This window comes from Acyrthosiphon pisum, chromosome A1 (assembly GCF_005508785.2).
Source record: "Acyrthosiphon pisum isolate AL4f chromosome A1, pea_aphid_22Mar2018_4r6ur, whole genome shotgun sequence".
Taxonomy (NCBI): Eukaryota; Metazoa; Arthropoda; class Insecta; order Hemiptera; family Aphididae; genus Acyrthosiphon; species Acyrthosiphon pisum.
Genome location: NC_042494.1, coordinates 86,347,547 through 86,368,231, shown reverse-complemented (window position 1 = coordinate 86,368,231; position 20,685 = coordinate 86,347,547). Strand labels below are relative to the sequence as shown.

At 27.3% G+C, this 20,685-nt stretch overlaps 1 protein-coding gene across 3 annotated transcripts in view; it reads left to right on the top strand.

The window, feature by feature from the left end:
* The window catches only part of LOC100161300 (receptor-type tyrosine-protein phosphatase kappa), a 194,455-nt gene that overhangs the window by 86,084 nt on the left and 87,686 nt on the right, over window positions 1-20,685 (top strand). For all 3 annotated transcript variants that reach the window (XM_029487675.1, XM_029487677.1, XM_029487676.1), the window contains one exon: window positions 3,967-4,079. In XM_029487675.1, coding sequence (XP_029343535.1) covers window positions 3,967-4,079 — 113 coding nt within the window. The remainder of the gene's footprint in view (window positions 1-3,966; window positions 4,080-20,685) is intronic.

Genomic DNA, 20,685 nt, shown 5'->3' with positions numbered 1-20,685 from the left:
GCTCATTTAGCTTGTAATTGATTTATCATGATATTATAACCATTTTACTTTAATAATATACATTTTTAAAACTGTAGGAAATACAAGAAAATTATTAAAATAATCAATGTTTCTGTAATGAAATTATTTTCTTGCACAATCTGATACGATACAATTAATCTAATTATAATAAATTATAAATTATGATAACAACTACGCTGTACAATGCGTTTAGAAACTATATTTGTATAATCATACGAATATAGTTTCTAAAAATTAAAAACGATTAGATATAAGCCATGCAAACTTGTAAAAGTTCATAGTATAGTTGTATGAATGTATGAATTTAATATAGGAAATATAAACTAAAATTCACATCAAACAAAAATATTCGTAGAAATTCATTTTACAAAAATAAGAAATCGTATAAGTACCCAGCTTATATATTTTTTTTATAAATCAAAATCCCGAATATGTATAAACACTAAACAGGTATTTTGTTTTTAATTAAAAATATAATACGTATACTATGCTATATTGTCATTAATATTCGATTAATAATATGTATTTTATATCCTGATATTGGATGATTTTTTTTTATAACGTTTTTGGAATTTTATTGAGTTTGGTAAAATGCGTTGTCATGGATATCAGTATCATAATAATATTCATAATTAATATTATAATTATTATTGTACTCATGCACTAATGTGTTACAGTAAAACCTCTAAATAACGGGCACTATATAGGTTGCTAAACTTTTGTCCACTATTTGAGGTGTCCATTAAGAGAGGTTTCACTGTATTATTATAATATTATATTTATATTGTAATATATAATAATAATTAGACATTTGATTTCTCAGTTGATACATACCTTAAAATCTCTTGAGTAAACAATAGTACCCAAAAGTTAAAAGACGAACGGTTTTTTACTATATAATGAATATTAATCAACAGCATTATATTACATAGTTAAAAGTAAGTACTGAATAATTAAAAAAAAAAATCATAATCCTATTAGTGTTTATATTTTTTTTTTTATGAAACTATTGTTATAATTTTCTAATGATATTGTGTTGCAAAATCCTACTCCGTCCTCTTTGATATAAAAAACAAAAAAAAACTGTTAGGACCTTAAACATAAAAATTATAGACTCTTAAAATATTGTACCAGATCCACTTTTTGTTGATTGTTTATTGCAGAAGAGGCGGATAACCTGCGAAGCGTTGATAATCCGAACGAGTCGATAGACATATAATATCTATAGCACCACACTCCAATAACCTAATACGTTTGTTACGTTTCATTGACGTGACTTGCGTAGTTTTGGGGATCATGGTAAACATTTCAGAAACGGTAGTAGTCCACTTTAGCCTCTTTTCGAGCGAAACAAATATCTTCGGCGAGGTTAGCGAGCAATGTGTGAAAGAGCTGTTGGTGGCCGCAGGGGTGCGAATCCCATTAGTAATTTATTTGATATGTGCCCGACATAAATAACCATAAAAACATGTTCTCTAATGACAAATATTTGTAACGCGTTTATTACCTGTTATATTATTATATTATAATAAGTTTACATTATGTTTTTATTTTCTAATTATGTCTGGTATATGTGTTACTATTCAAATAGTAATAATAATTATCATATATTATTATTATAATTTTATCAACAATATAATTGTAGGTACAAAAAGGAAATACAAAACGTATATAACATGTATAACGTTCAACCATCAGTTATTATGTGAATAAATCTTATTATTAATTTATAGTTTAATAATATATTTGTTATGTACATATATGCATATTGCATATACACACGTTACACCCCTTTACCCTCTAACAAACACGTCAAACGAGGTGAAAATTGAATTTAGTTTTAATTTTTATTCAAATTGTTGTGTGGTTTATCGGTTTTACGTCAGTAACTCAGTGTATTAGGTACACATTTTACACTGGAAACTCTAGGGTTATAAACATACAGTCAAAATGATTACAATATTTTGATCGTAATTAAATTTTACCACGAAAAAAAAAAATTTTGAAAAAAAATTCACTTGTCTTTACTTTTTAATCTTTAACTCTAAAAACATTTTAATTTGAAATCAGAAATTTTGAATCTTCTAATTTTTATATAAATTATAATTTTGATTTAAAATTTAAATATTAAAAATAATTATTAATTTGAATTTTTAACTTTTAAGTGCATTTCTGTATTGCATGTTACTATTATAACTTAAAAGTTAAAAGTTAGAAGTTATAAGAATATAATATAAAGAAAAAATATATATTATCAAAAACATTATTTGGAAACAATAGAAAAATAACGTTTTTAAACGTAAACAAAAACGATAATGTTTAAATCAATAAACAAAAACGAAAACGAAAAAATTAAAAACGTTTTCCATCCCTGGAAAATAGATTGATTCATGAATCTTCAAATAACGATAAACAAATTGTACTTAACTTAAATGGATGTTTCATATTATAATTTTTATCACAACACAAACAGTTTCAAAGTATAAATAAATAATTAGATATTTAATTAGGAGGTACGAATAATTTTTAAATTAAATTTATAGAAAAAATAATAAAATAATAAAAGTTGTAATTTTTGTTCTTAACGAGTGGTTCTGCTGAGTTTCATAATAAAATATGTGACAATAGTCGAAGTAATAATTCAAATGTTCTAGACCACTTAACAATATAACGGATGATTGATGAGAAAATACATAAAGCGATATATAGTCTTTAAAATGGGACTCGGCTACTGGATTACATTGACTTATGGCTGAGTTACTACACAGAGAGATATTACACACTATGTTTTGTTCAGTGTTTAGAAATATATTTCAAAATGTAGCTTTTAATGTCTGTTAGTTAGGCATAATGATACATATTGATAATAAAAAGCTCAGTAACGCAAGTTTTTGCAAATATAGTCCGATCGTCTTTCTTGTGTTGTTTATAATGGTTTTTGTATATCTATTGAACTGATCCAGTAAAAACAATACAATTTTATAATAATTATCAGATCCATTTCAGAATAAGAAAAAGAACCAATCATAATATTATGTAAAATCGTCAAAGTAATTAAATATATTTATAATTTACTCGATAAAATATAATAAATGCGTGTTAACGTGTGCACGCTTTACATGCCCACTACGTGGTATGGATTTACAAACATTTTTCAATATACGCTATAGTTGACTCCAACATTTTATTACTGCCTCTAAATCAAATAGGAATTGGAGTTTCGGGGTTGCTACTTTTTACTCCATGCGCCTAAAAAATAGAAAACCCCTCGTAAAGTTTAATGGAGCTCCCGATGATGATGAAAAAATAGTGGTTAGTGGGGTTCCGTGAGGTTTCAACGTATAAATGGGAAACATTTTTTCACAATCACTATTCGCTGAAATGTGAAATCGTTTGTTTAACGCGGACGACACTATATTCTTTTTATTGTGGTGATATAGCCGACGTATAGGTAACAGCTCGGGACAAGCTAAATAAATGTAAAAAAAAAACCTGGTTATACGACCATTGGATTATGGTTTGCAGATAATAATATTCTTTAATTTGTTTTCTTGATTATGAGTAAACCGTGCAAGTTTTTACGGTGAAAGTGGTGACTATACTTTTTCTACTAAAATTATTTAAAATGTAAAATATTCACAATAAATCGACTCGCATCATATGGCGGAGGGAAGGAAATAGTAAGGTGCAGTAATGTACGTTATTATTAACTTATAAAATGTATAATAGTAACTAATAAGATTATATAAGTAGATTGGTGGAGAGAGAGAGAACTCCAATAGGTATCTAAAGTATATAGCTAATATATTCCAGAGTAACTATCCAACTAGGCTTAATAAAATTGCACTTGGTTCTCCTAACTAAAATTCTTAATAATCATTTACATTTTCAAAACTACATTATGCTTATCTTTTAATAATAATAATTTTAATTATCTGTTTATAGCTGTGGGGCCAAACGGAGTGATATCTGGCGACAAAAAAATCCCAAAAGAGTGTTTCGTCAAACACTGTGATCAAAGGCGGAAATATCCTGTGCTGTATAAATTAGAGTTTCAGGTAATTATGATTATATTCATTAGGTACAGTGCATTATTGCACGATCGATGAAATCTATAGTAAATAATAATATGTCTATAATGAGCACTCGGCACCTACAAATTTTTCAGCTATTTATTTAATTTAAATATGGAGAATTTACTTTAAAAAAAAATATCGGTAAATTTACCAATAAAGTGGTAAAAAATGGTAAAATAGAATCTTAGGTTAAATAATACATTTTTTTAGAGCCATCTTTTTTATTAGTAAATACGATTGGTATTACTATTGTTGTATTTTTGACAAATTTAGTTCTTTCTAATAATAACAATAAAGAATTAAAAATAAATTCTATTGTTCTGTATCAGTACTTATTATGAATATTTAATTATTAATAATACATTCCCACAATATTTCCTTTATTTTTTTTGTACAAAAGTAAAAACATTTATATTTATTTACTTTTAACAAATACTTATATATTATAGTGTCGAGAAAATAGAAAATATCATAACTCATAAGTATAAATTATTGTATTGGTATTTATTATCAGTTAATAAAAAGGTATCACTTTGCAACTCGGGATAGGCGTTTTGATTGCATTTTTTTAGAGGGGCCACACAATATTTTTTAGGTAAAATAAATTTACTGGTAAAATGTACAGTAAATTATTTTTCTGGTAAAAATGTACATAGTAAATTTACAGCACTCACATCTCTAATTTAATTCGATAGTAAAAAATGCCCCCCCATCAAATTATTGTATTCTAGTCTTGAAATTGAAATTATTTTTCTGTCAGAAAACAATAGAATAAATTAAAAGTAGCAGTGCCTATGATAAATTCAACTTACAAAATATTATCAGAAATCACAATGATAAATATTTGATCATATAATCATAAGAATGATACAGTCGTAAAATTAAACGTATTATATACAAATTTTGGTACGCAACTTAACGACATAACACTTTGCAAAAATTATGTATTAATTATAATATATTATTATATAGGTGTCTACTGCCTACAGTTAACTTTGAGTGTTTATTATGATAGTAATTTTCAACTTAAGTCCAACCAATTTTTAGGATCTTATATGAAATTAGTTTGATAATAGTTAGATTGAAATCAAATTAAAAGATCACTCCGCTCAGAATCTAAAAAAATATTAAGTAAAATAGTATTTTTATCTAGTAAACCTTTCAATTTTAAATGAATAAGTACCTGATCATGATGTTATGTGTATGAATGCAATCAATGAATTGCTAAAATTATCACTACATTAGTTTGTAGCTTTGTACATATTTCAAAGAAGTTTGAAGTTAGTTAGTAATTAACTAACTTACTTAAATAAGTAATTTCAAAAACTTATTAGTAATTGGTATAGTATTGTATTTTTCTTTTTTGAGTGAGTAAGTTCATTATATTGACTTATTATTATACTTACTTAGAGTTAGCTTCTATAGAAATGTTCCATATACGTATATAAATGAGTTCAAACTACAATCATTAGGTTAAGTATACAACAATACAGACTACAACATATTTACTGATTTATTTTAAGAACAAATTTTAGGAAATATAAGAAATATAAGTAATACAAAATCATAAATGTCGTTATAGTTAATTATTATAGCTACCTACTTAATTGCTTGTACAACTAATTAGATAATTTAAATAAAAATATTATATTGTTTATATTATACCTACTTACATTTCTTATGTGCATTATAGTTATATTAATTAAAAGATAAATATTTTTAGAATCTCATTTTATTATCTAAAGGAAAGTATTTACATGCTATAGTAGAAATATACAATATAATTTACGAAGAATGTACTTACTACTAAAATTTCTCTGTAGGATTCTGTTTATAGATAATAATAAAAAATAGTTTACCTTTTTTTTAATAATTGTATCAGCTGATTGAATATTTTAAATATAATTGTTATAAAAATTAACTATTAACTTAATGATAAAAAAAAAATAGTAGAAAAATCATGAAACTACATTGATTTTTATAACTTTGTAGTTTATTAGCACAATATTACTTAAGTTATATTATAACATTATTTATTATTATAATAATAAATAATAGTATACTTTGCATTTTCTTTTTTTTTCCAAATATTATAATGGGATAATATTCCCTTTGGTCTCTAAATTATATAAAATAATTTGGTTACATTCATAATTCGTATTTTGTATTACCTCATAGGCAGCAAGTTGATCTAATTTCTTATAAATCTTACTACAAGTCCGTTGTATTTAGGTTATTGACTGGATTAAATTAAAACAAATTACAAAAGAAAACAGAAAAGTAGAATCATAAGTCTACGATTATATATTTTTCTATTTCAGACATCTTCAACTATTTTTTAAGTACAAAATATATAAAGTGTAAATATACTTGTTCGTAATCTAACCAAGACCTCCAAATACATAATTGATTGTCTGTAAAATAGAATAATTTTATATTTTATTCCTATATTGTATATATAATAATATACTTAAACATCCTATACACGTAGACACAAAAGTCAAAATATTATTTTATTTTTAACTAAAATACTTCGATAATATTTATTATTATTCAGTGAAGCGTAAAATATACATTTATTTTTTATTGAAACTTAAATATAAAAATTTACTACCAGGCCTACTGTTATATAATTTCCTTTTTTAGTGGTCGTAAAGTTGTTTACCTACATAAGTGTATTCTTGTATCAACACTGTTAAAGATTTACAAAGTGTTACAATGCAATTAATGTCTGCTTTTTATTGTCCGAATTAACGAATATTTCTAGAAAATATAAACATAATGTCGTGTGCTAGATCTGGCCTAGATGATAATATATTTAAAATTTTTATTGCCTATAGAAGATAATTTTTATAGGCACTATAAAAATTTAATTCCACTTTTCTCGAATACGAATAACTTTTTGAGGGTATATGTATGTATAGTTACTTTAAATACTTTTTAAATTAAGTTAAAAATAATTATAGCTACATTAAATTTAAACAGTACTAATAGAAAGTAGTAAATGGAATAACTACAAGTTTTACATGCATATTATCAATTATTGTCGTTATTATATTGTAATTCAATGTTAAAATCCATCGATTTCATTATTGTTTAAACATTGTATTATCATAATACAATATAATCATTCACACTATTGTCTGCACCACTATTCCCAGAATGAAATCAGAACATAATATTACTTGTTTCCGAACAAGTTCTTGTTTAGAACGTATTCCTTTCCACATACCTAAACACAACTTCAGAACATTCCCATATTTTTGTACTAAAACCCGCCGAACTAATTATTGTAAAAATTATCCGTTCGAGAGAATTTTGAAGTTGGGAAATGAGTCCGGAGTGAACTTTCCCAATTCACGAATTTCGTCAGCAAACCAATTATTTAATATGTAAACATTTAAGTTTGCTATTCATTTTTAGTATTTATATGTGATTAATAACTTAAGTAACGTTTTATAAATCTACTTATGTCATATCTAAATTATCATAAACACTGTACTTGAGCATATATGGCGTTTATCTTAATAAATAAATAAATCAACAGAAATATAAATATTACAGCTTATATTATACACATAACAATATTATTTTATATTATATTTATTATAGTACTTATACAATATTATGTCGAATCGCCAACATTACTCATGCAAATGAAATTTTTTATGTGCACATATTATATACGTACAATTTAATATGGAATGTTAATATAGCTATACCTATATACTTCTGTTGATTATTGTAAATAAAATATAGTTCCAATATAGTGCTACGCGAAGTGACCAGGATTTCAAATAAGAAAACCTTATAAGTGTGTGTGTGTGTGTGTGTGTGTGTGTGTGTGTGTGTGTGTGTGTGTGTGTGTGTGTGTGTGTCCCTCCAACTGGGACTAGGCCACTGGTATCAAGCTCAAAATACCAATGGGCCATATATTTATGCGTCTAAGGCGGTTTGTGGGAAAAACACTTTCTTACTTAATATTAAATCCAAAATAAACAAAATTAATATAGACAACATTTATGTTTTCCATTTATTATAATTATTATAGTACAGGTAACTGTATTTAGTGGCCCATTGACCCTGTGACCCATCTTTTTTGTTTTATTAATCCATTAAATTAATTAACTTTTCATACAACCCAGCGTTAGTATTATAATGATTTACATATTGATGTTTTAATAGTTATTTATTTTTATTTTCAATATTTTTGAAGAAATAAAAGTTTCATGCGGACCACGTGTTTGAGACCACTGTACTATAGCATAGGTACAATATTTCAATTGCAATTTATTAAACACAATACCCATAATGATTTTGTATAGTTAGGTATTTGCGTACTTGAATTCCAACGAAATATCTACCAACCCAAATTGCAGCAGAGAGACTAGTGCATTCGAGTCGTTAGCACGCGTTATTACGTCTTATAAATGGAATCATTAAACTAATTTACACGAGTTGAATAACATCAGTAGTAGAGCAAGATGATAATGAGCAAGATCATAGAAAATATTTCATTATCACGTTGGCCATTAATTATGTTTAATGGCCATCGATTCAACGCTGAAACATACGAACCGCATTAATAGTGCGGTCTTAAGCCGTATGGCATATCTTCATCTCGTTTGATCGTGTTATGTTTTCACTAACATATTTGTTAAATGTCTTAAATATTCTAAAGTGTAACTCGAAGTATGATCTCGATTATACCTAAACTTTAATTTAAACACCTAAATGTTACTAACTAATTGTTTTTACGTTTAGCATGCGATAACATTCTATAGCAGGGATTCTCAACCTCAGGGTCGCGACTCCCTTAATGGTTACTGGTTACCAAAAATTGTTTAGGGTCACCAATACGTCACAGCATAACATAGCTAGCAAGTGTTTTTTTCTTTTGTAAAATTTGTTTCAAATAATCTTAATATGTTAGACTTTAAATTTTAGCATATTGAATTTATCAAGTATTGTTATTATTTTTATTTATTATTGCAATAATAATCATGACCGTTCATTACAACTTTTTAATGCAAACATTACACAAGGGTCGTTAAAACTCTTGGTTATATCAAAGGGAGTTGCGACCTCAAAACGATTGAGAACCTCTGTTCTATAGTATAATACCATTATTTTTGTTTGAAATTATTAGAATAAATCTAAAGTGAATAATTGATTTACAATTTACATGTACGTAATCTGATGGAGTAGCGAGGAGAAAGAATTCCTTTAGTGTACGAAAATAATAAATAAAATATTCATAAAATTAAGAGTTATCACGCATTTCTTCGCTATCAGTGTGACGAAATGTTATATTGTGTGTACATTTAATGATGCTCCAATTAATATATTATATTTTATTTGTGTACATCACGTCAATATTATCAAAGTTCTAATTGGTGAATAATTTATAATTATAATTAACTATTACTAAAACGAAATTCAATTAAAACCAATTAATTATTGTACTATGTGTTAAAATGTAAACAAATACCTAAGTATATCTACCTATAATTTATGGCTAATGGCTCATTTACCTACTATTAATAATAATACGCAATTTGTTCTACACAATATTCATTGAATTACGTTTACATATTTTAAAGAAGTTATGATAATTATTTATGAGTTAATTTTAAAAATTAGATGTTTTATTTTTGATTATTAATTATTTAATTATTCACAGACTGGTAACAACAACATTCTTTAACTTATGTATTATATACTAGTATCATTGAAATTAGAATTATTTTAAAATGTTATTAGACTAGAAAATATTAATTTTTTTTAAATATCAAGAGAAAAAATAAGAAATTAATCTTATTCATGTCCAGTCATATTATTGTAAAAACAATGTTAACCTTGTTAATTTTGACATGCTTTAATGAAAATAGCTTGCGTACCTTTTATGTTAACCCTATTACAACGGTCAAAACAATATTTTATATTAGTATATATTCTGCTAGAATTTACACCTAGTTAGAATATTATTATGTGTTGTGTATATTTCGTATTTAACAATCATATTGTAAAACTTTCTTGAATACAACAACATTTTAAAAATTAAGTTTTCGTGTTAAAGAAAAAAGATAAATAATAATAATAATATTCTCCGTCTAAGATATTTCTGCAGAAATTACATTTAAAATAAAATATAGACTTTAACTGTGTTCAATAATTATATGCTGAACAACGTTGGCCATAAATTAATTGAATAATGTTAACACGTCAGAGCTATATTTTGTAGTACACCCTCAATCGTTAATAATTAACGTCGTTATTAACATAGGTAAGAAAATCATACATCCGTTATAAACGCCTGATCTTAAACCAATAGATTCTGCCAACTTTGATTTCTACTAACGTCCAAACACCTAAGTATAAATTATAAAATAATTCTCATTTACCTGATAACCAGAGCCCTTCAAATACTTAATGGATTTTTGAAAAAGCAACAATTATAAACCTGTGCGTAAATTGGGAATGAGACTATCTTCACAATACTTATTGTTTTTCTGATCCGTAGTTTTTACCATCACGTCATAACGCCATAATAATATCTATTTAAGATAAAATAAAATAAAAAATATATATATTGGACACATACAGTATAAATAAACAATTTTTTTGGCTACACGCATTAAGTAAATTTGCGACACACTAGTGTGCACACCGACTGAGAACCACTGGTTTAAGATTAAGGTGTCTTAATACCTCCACAATTGATGCAGTGACTTATAAGTTAAATAAAACTTCCCATGCCCATTGTTCCATCCATATGTACGTATAATGTATGACCTTTTCAAAAAGTCACTAACCATGTATCTTTATTGTACTTTATTTACACATAGGTACTGTAAACTTAATACAGATTGTGTAATATAATAATAAATGTAAACAAAATAAATATATTTTGTAGTTTAACATTATTGCCTGCAATGTGTATCAAATATCTACACCTAGATAATTGTTAAAACATTTACTTTTCTTATTAGTTATGTATATTTAGAAGAAATTATAAAAGAATAAGTAGGTAGCTGTAAATATACTTATATCTGTATAAATTTAAAAAAACTTAGTCTGAAGAAAAAGTATTTTCATTATTTAAGGGTCGTTTATTCAGTTTCAATAATGAAATTCAGCGTGTGTACTTGAAAACCCTCATTTAACATTTATACTACGAAAATACACATAAAACTGGAATGATATTACAATTTGAATAAAGTGTTGATTATAAATTTAAGCTGTTTTTTTTCCAAAATATCAATAACAATTTGTTTATTTAAATCGTTATTTGTTTGATTCATATTTTTATAGATACCATTTAGACTTTAAAGTAATGGCACTTGAATAATACTTATTTTTAATTCCCTTCACAAAAAAAATAGTGTTGACTTTATTTTTTGTTTAATCCATACAATGTGTATTAGTGTATTCTAAACAATTTATTTTGACCTACACTTCCGTGTTATTATCTCAAATAATTTTGAAACCAAAATTACCGGCAATGAAAATATTTATAATACATATATGACTATTTATGTAGTGTGATATGTATATATTATAATATACGTCCCTACGTATATACTTCAATTCTATTGATGGGATATAATATAATATAGAAGATGAATAAAACATATTATATATACCAGGGAAACTTTCTACTCCAAACGTTTTGAATACTACAGACTAGTCTCTATACCATTATAATGTCATGGTAAACGTATACAACATCAGAATGATTTTTCAAGTAAAATATTTGGATCGAATCAAGTCTCACGAGTCACGACCAATGACGGCGGTAGCATAATACATATATTATAATCTAAATATTTTATAGGTCGGTAAACAAATGTTTGTATTGCCGTTGAAGTGTACCGTGCAATAATATTTATTATTAAGGTCATTATTATGGACTATTATAATATATGTACGGTACTTGAAAAATATATTCATAAATCATAATAATATTTGTATAATTTTGAATTGTGACAACGTTCCGTTGGAAATAACAATAATTATCGTAAAATGGTCAGAAAAACATAAGTCGGTTGACCCAGTTCGTATACAGTTTCAGCAGCAGCAGTAGAAACTCCAGCGTCAGTTTCGCAGCGATTAGGGTATAGAGCGACCACGACGTATACTATATTATCGTTGTACATTATAAAAGCGTACAATATAATGTCGTGTTCCAAACATGAAACCGGATAAAGAGACCATTAAAGAAGTTGGCTGAACATTCGTCGTTGAAGGATTCGCATGTAAATAATTACGGTTGGTCGTCGAATAATATATAGAGGAAAAAAGCGATGGACGTTTTTTCAACCGTCCACGATGACATTTTAAGGGAAGTTTTTTTTTACAACCACGAATTTGAAGTGACATGCATAATAACGATGATTCCGGTCCCTTGGACGATGGTATGAGGCCAGATACGACTCGCCATGAGTGAGACAGAGATAGATAGAGAGAGAGAGAGTGAGAGAGAACGCGCGCGCGCGCGCACCGTCACCACGATAATATCATGTTATTTTCATTTCCTTTTTACATATAAATTTCCTTTGACCCGTACATAGCTAGATGATGTGGCTTTTACAATCAAAAAGTATTGCAATCACAATTTTATGTAATGTTATGTGCCCGCTGCTCATCTAACATATTATATCAGACCTGCATGCACGGTTTTTATATTATATTAAAATGTAGTTTGTTGTCCGTCTGCGACTTTATAGTATAGAGTGCTCAGACATTTGGTCTTTCATTATGACAATAATTTATTGAAAAACAGAATAAATGTCCTGTATTTTATTATAATGTCCTGTATCATTTCCATACCAAGTGATTCTTTTTAATCTTAATCGAGTTGCTGCAAAATATATAAAAAATAATAATATTTATAGTTATACAGATATTTAATATATTTGTTTTAATATTATTCATTGAGAAAAATAGCCAGTTACAACCCAAGAATTATCATTACCCAGAAAAAAAAATCATTTTTAAATTTATTTATTGAAATTACTTAATTATGTATACTTATATGTAGTTAATAGATGAGTGTCTAACATTTTAATTTGATATAAGTAATAATTATCAAGTTATTCTATTACCTACTAGTTATTGTGTACAGTAATTACAATTAGTTATTAAAGTAGTTATAATAGTTAAATTAGTATTAATTAGTAAAATATCATACAAATATAATCAATTAATAACAAGCTCAAACTTGGTAAATAGTGTTAATTATTATACACAATTTAATAGGAAATAAACGTCCGACGGTCATACCGTTGACAATCGGTACATCGTAAATGTATACCTATTATTGTATTTGGGTGTAGTCAGGGGCGGATTTACCCATAGGCCACCAAGGCACGTGCGTAGGGCGCAAATTTTTAGTTTTTCATAATTTCATAATTATATTTACCTAAATCTATATTTTATATTAATTTTTTTTTTTGTATATTTGTATGAAACTGGAGAATGTCCCACGTAGTCAAGTTGCAGCAACGTTTTAATTTATGAGCTATAATAACCTTGCCGTTTGAGTTTAATCCTGCGACCGGCGAGTGTCACGCTGGGCTGCCGCCGCTAGAGGTTCGACATTGACAATCGACGAGGCAGTTGCCTATGATAATGCGATGTGGTATACGGGTGTAGGGCGTAAACACGTACAATATTGTGAATGGCGCATGCGCAAAACGCCAGTCAAGGCAGTCAAATATACTGCCTCGGGCCGCCGGGTACATTGTATATAGCCGCTCTACTAGCTAGGTGGGGACAGCTGCTCACACAGTGCTTAGCAAGTAAATTATTTGATATTAACTGGAATGACCCGCCTCAGTGCCTCACCCCGCAACACAGTTAGAATACTGGAATTAATTCTGGAAATCAGATGTCTTGATAAAGTAATTAATAATAATAAACATTGCGACGACGCGCGACGCTGGCACTGTTGCCCATCTCCAGCATAGTGCATACTGCACTACTGCTCAGAAATCTGCTAATCGATTACGATTATAGAGACTAGAGTGCTCACCACCAAATCATAGATAATTTTAAGGCACAAAATGATTTAATTACAAATAGTGTACAAATGTACCTATGCAAAATTATATTAATATTTATTTGTTTAGTTGGTATGTATAAATATAAAAATACCTAAACACAATTTTTATAGTTTTGTTTTATTTCATGGAACATTACACCCTCCTCCCCCCCCCCCGTAGGAGCACGGCAATGTACTTGGCGCCAGTGTTGTAATGCCTAGGGGCGGAAAAATGGTAAGTCCGCCCCTGGGTGTAGTCTTACACATGTGAAAACTCAACATCGTGATGATATAATATAATTTTGCAAACACATCGTTGACCCAAATCTATTTTTTAAATGCTTTCTTTTGGTACGGATATGGGATATTCCAACTATTAAATTATATTGTACCAGTTAAAGCGATTCGATTTTCGACTAAAAACTAAATGTATTATCGGATGAGTCTATAATAGTACTATTATTACGTGCACTTGGCCAGTGGTATAAATAATTGTGGTCCGAGATCATTGAATAGGGCAAACTATTTTAATTCGTTCCCTATGAAAAAATGTTATAATTTATTACATAATTTATTCACATCGATAGCCAAATCAGATGCCCAAAAAATAAACAAACTAACATAAAAATTGACCTAGTTTCTTCGACCTTGATTAAAATTGGCAATTCGAAAATTTCCCAGTGCCTCTAATAATTTTGACCAAATTACATTTTACATAACGACTACAGTTTTACCTATCAATACATTTATGACTACCAGGTAATAAAATATACTTATAAGTTATAACTCAATCACATATTTCACATATTTTATAAATAACAATATTTCAATAATTGCCAATTTTTAGTAATACCAACTATGTAGTCAAATGATATAGGTACCTATTTAATTTTTATTATTACATTTTATACATTTGATATAGTAACTATACTATATATATACATATACGATATATTATAATATTATACAATCAAAAGAATTAAACTTCAGGAACCAATAAATAATAATATTAAAAAAAATTTAATTACAACCAATACTTTTCGTTACCTTAAAATATTATATAATAATCATAATATTGTTATTACAGTTTAAATGTTTTTAATTATTAATCTTTTGAAAATATTACTTACCTAAAACATATCAATTTAAGAAGATTTTATTTAAATATCTATATCATACAATATTATATATGATTATACCACAAAAAACAGAAAGCAGACTTTTGGCTCCATATTAATTTATGAATAACTCGACTCGTAGATGCAAGTAAAACATTTTTTTTTTGTTTAATGTATTAACATTTGTATACCTACAACACGCTGTGGCATTAATATAATTTATAAATTAATAAATCTTGTTACAACAGCCGTTGGAAAATATTTATATTCGTGCCAATATTAAATGTGTAGCATTTCATTTATAATAGTTTACGTTGTGAAATTCTTAATCCCGAATACGTCTCGTTCACAATGGATAATAAATACGCGAAGTAAGTATATTTATAGATCATTGAAATGTATATATTTTTTCAGCTTAAGTCTGAGAGAATGTTTTATGTAGGGAAGTAAGAACAAAGCTACCAATGATTGAAAAAAAAAAGGTAAAGACGTAAAGTTCAGTAACAATAATGGTGTTTTAGCAAATATGTATAAACTCATCGAATAATACTTGAAAGGTATCATTGACAAAAACAGTTCAATCATTGTTTTTCTTTCTTAAAGACATAGCTCATTTAAAAAGAAAATAATTAGGTTCTGCACGGCACAGTCGTAGAGATGTCTTTTGAATATTTATATGATTTTAAAAACGCGAATTACTAAGTCACACTATATATTTGACTTAAGTAGAAAAGATAAATAATACTTGAGTAACATTTTATTTATATATTTACAGCATTTCCTTATGATGACAGTATTATTCTCATCATATTGTGTTAGCTTATATTTTACTAGTAAATTTTTTTTTTGTATTGTTTTTACTCATCATTAGTTAATTTTTGTGTTTTTAAAAAAATGATATGGGATGATATATTAAAGCGGTAAAATAGATCCAATATTAATATATATTACTATTATTTTTTATTATTTATTCTTTAAAAAGATAACGGGCTTCAATGGACATGTTCGTGTGGGTTAAGTAAATAACATGAATAACAAATAATTTATTACAATAGTATATATTTTACATGACATTCCTGAGTTTAAAATAAATGTTTGAAAAGGAATATTTATTTGAAAGTATTTACATCGACAATTCGACAAACATAATATTAAATATTAGGTATTATTTATAATTCACCGTTGTTAAATTTTTTAACGAGAGAAGTGGAGTGAAATTTTACTCCACTACTACTAAAGCTGTTTATAAATATACCTAAACAATTAGTAATAATATATGTCATATGAGTTGACATAAAAAAAAAACACTGTGGAGAAACCGTTTTAACAAAGAAAAAAATTGTTTTGTTTTTTTCGTATAAATAAATTATAAAATTGAATTCATATGAAAATGTGTTTTTAGTAAAATATACAAGAATTGACCTGAAAAAAAGTGGTGCCAGTTAAGTTAAAAACATATCAACTCGCATAATATTATTAAAAATTAAGTTTGCCAATTATCATTATTTTTATTATTCGCGTATTGAAATTTGGAGGAACCTATTTAAATATTTGCCATTCTATATTATTTGCCATTCTATATCATTATTTTTAATTGCCTTTCTATACTTTTGTACGTATTTTTAATTACGATTTTTTTATATGTAATGACGCATTTAGAGCCCTTCGTATAGTAGTGTTCGTAAAAATGAATATTACTTTTCCCTAACATTAGCGCGGAATGGGCCGTTTGGCTTGTTGCACAAATAATAATATACACCCTCTTCTCTAGAACACGCTGCACAGACTATATTATAACTATTCACCGAGGACCCGACTTTAGGCAGCAACAATTTGGAAATATTCCAATTGCGCACACGTCTTTACACTCAATTGGTTTCAATTAAAAAAAAAAAAAAAATACACACACGCAAACATTCCTGGGATTCGCACGTTGGCTATTCTAAATTGTATGCCTCTAATGTCCACATAAACGCGCACAATAAATAAAATTATTTCTTTTACTTCGGCCACCCTCGTAGGTTTTTAATAAGTCTTGAAATATCAAACAAATCTTGGTTAATAAGTGCACCTGCACTCTGCACAGTATTTCATCTCATATTTGTCTTAATTTATCCTCTTTGTACACGTCCAACCGTCCTCTTTTCTCTCCCCACAACTATAATTTATTATACATGTATGAGCTTGGTACTTTATAATAGACTTAGATAACTATTGACATTACAGAAACTAGTTTTTTGATTTCCAACATATTTGCATAATTAAGCCGAACACGATTTTTCATTCACAGATTTTTAAAGTAGGTAGTTATTCATTTTCTCATTTGGTGATCAGATAAACGAAAATACTAACTAGAAAAGATTTATTAATTAAAAAAAAATACTGTAACATCGCGATAAAAAAACCCTGTGTGAACAACATGAAAGTTTCGATCTTAGATCAAAGACTTTTACAGTACTTTGTATAGTTATTTTGTTTTTATAGTTGATAATAAACTGAGATTTCTTAAAATAAAAAAGTTTATTTATTAAAACATTTTAACTAAATTAATGTTAGATTTAAATGTATATCATTTTTTTATTGTTTGTTTTAACTTTTAAATAATCATTTGAGCAATATTTTGAGTTTGATAACTAAAAATTATTTTCAGATCACAGAAAATATTGAGATATTATATTACAGGGCTTAGGCATCAATTGTTTATTTTGCACTCACAAGACAAAGTTGTAGTATTATTAAAATATAATCTATATTTAATGACATGTAATATTTAAAACTATTTTGAAATAACATAATAACTGTAAAATGTGTAATGAAAATTTTCTTTACGGTTAATAAAAAATTATAATAAATAAACTTGTACTTAGTATATTATAGTATCATAATTTTTAGTGTAAACTCGTTTTTAATATCCTAACTATTAGGTACTTTGAGAAAGGAAAATTAATATCCTAAATCAATTATAATTTAACCGGTATTAATTAAATTAATGCACTGTACTACTTTATTTAATGCACTAATATAAAATCGTAAATGACTCAGATTTGGCTCAAGTCTCAACAATTCTTATTTTTAAACAACTAAATTAACGGTTTTTAAGGTAATGCCAAAATGCCTGTTTAATACAAGAACAGTGTTAACGACCGTCATTTTAACTGATGTATAATTTACGTGTCGAATTTATGAATAGTAAAAAACGTCTTTGTTTTTATTTAAATACTTAAGCTAAAAAAGCAGGTAAGTGGATGTCGCTCTGCTGTACAGTAGTTTACAAGTGGGTCATTGTATAATGGGTTGTATTAGACTTGAATTCAATGATAAAATATCATTGTATAAGAAAAACGATACTGAGCGGAGACGGTTTGTCAGTCCGGATTTTTTATATTGTTACTAGCTAAAATCGTGCCCTTCGTTGCTCATCAAGTGTACCAACTATATGTGACTCAAACTTTGTTCAATTCGTTATTTAATATTCGGTGTACGGTTTCAAAATTAATCTCAACTTTTCCGTTGCCCGGAATAAAAATTCTGATTCACAGCAGTACATTATCAGGTAGGCAATCTACCTGCGGTAGATCGAGGACCCCGTGCTGTATGTACGTTAGTGTATGATTCAACTCTAAAGTATCAAAGTTATACCAAGTTTGTCGTATTCTACCTATGGTGGATTGATATAATCAATTAATACAAAGTCCTAACCGAACCGTACTAAAATCAGATGAATAAACGCAAACGCATACAAAAAAATTCATTCAAATAGGTCTAACCATTTAGGAGGAGTTCAGTCACAACACACGTACAGTAGAATTATTGCGCTTAGCAACACATTCTGCGATTCATTTTTATCTTATATTAAATAAACAAACATGCCCGATTAACCAATAGCAACCAATATAATATCATGCACTATTGCGCCACTGTTGTATTTTTGACATACAGATTTGAGATTTACTATCTTTCCGGTGGATTTTCCTAAAATTTTATTTCGTAAGAACCTTCTCCTGGCAGTTACGAACATTAAAAAAAAAAATTTGAGCCAAATCGGACCAGCCGTTCTCGATTGATGAATTGTTATACATTTTTGTCTCCATTTTTATATATATAGATTATTATTTATTATAGCCTATAAGTTGAATTAATTGTATAATATTATTTTTTTTATTCGTTTCTATAGTGATACACAAAGCGTTATAAATTAAAATCCTATTTTTTGTGGATTTTCTTAATTTTTTGGTGGTTTTTCTTGTGGCATTAAAATAACTATTGAGAAAATCAGAAAATGACCTCTCTAAAGTACCATCTTGATTCAATTTGCTAAAAGATAAGGTACTATATGTTGAAATCAAAGCACTCCTTCTGGAAGAAATTTTGTATACAGGAAAAATAAAATAAATAATAAACACCATTGTAAAAACAATAGCTTCCTCGCTCCGCTCAGAATCTAAAAACATACCAAAAAAGTTTGTGGAGAATTTTAAATTCAAAAAAATACCACTCTTAATCAAACAAGATATTTCAAACAATTCAAACATTATTTTACTTGATAAGTAAAATGTCTTCAATAACTTTATCGAACTTAACGTATTTTCAAGATTATAGCCTATAGGTATTAACAAGAACTTATATTATTGTCACTCTTGAAAGGTCTCGAGTCAATAAAATACATACATAATAAATATAGGAAATTATAAAAATGAACAAATACAAAACTAAATAATCGTACATTATAAAATACATCAACCCCCCGAGCAGTTGTTAGTGATGTTCCGGACCGGAACAATCACCTCCCGTAGGAGTATAATAATAGCTATATCATAGGGTAGATCCTACTAAATACGCCATTGACATTTAACTAGTTATACGCGTTCTATCTATCTATATTTTAAATTAATATCTGCACGGTTGATAAAGACGAGCGTTTATCGGAAAAATAATACATGAAATATTTGTGTGCAGTTGTGCATGATGTTTTCAGGTTTTTATCTTTATTTATCATATCCGTATTTTGTTCACATACATTTAGGACTTCGCCGACATAGGTGATTATTTTTTTTTCAATGACTTTGTCGAACTCATTGTATCTCCCAGGTTCTAAGTATCAAAAATGTCTAAACATTTTTATATTAATGTCACTTTTTTGAGAGTCCAGGTAAATAAGGAAATTAGTAAAAATGAACAATAATAATAAAAAAATCGTACATTATAAAATAGGGAGTTTACTAATTGCGCTCTAAAAATTGTCGGGTCGATAGACCAATATTGCGCTTCATACATTTTAGGGTAAAATAGACAAATTGCACTCAAAGCATTTTATAATACCTAAGGAAAAGTTATAAGTTAGTTATGCATTTTTTTATGCGAGTATTAATACATAATATAATATAAATAAATAAACATTTTTTTTCTTCACATTTAACAAGTTACT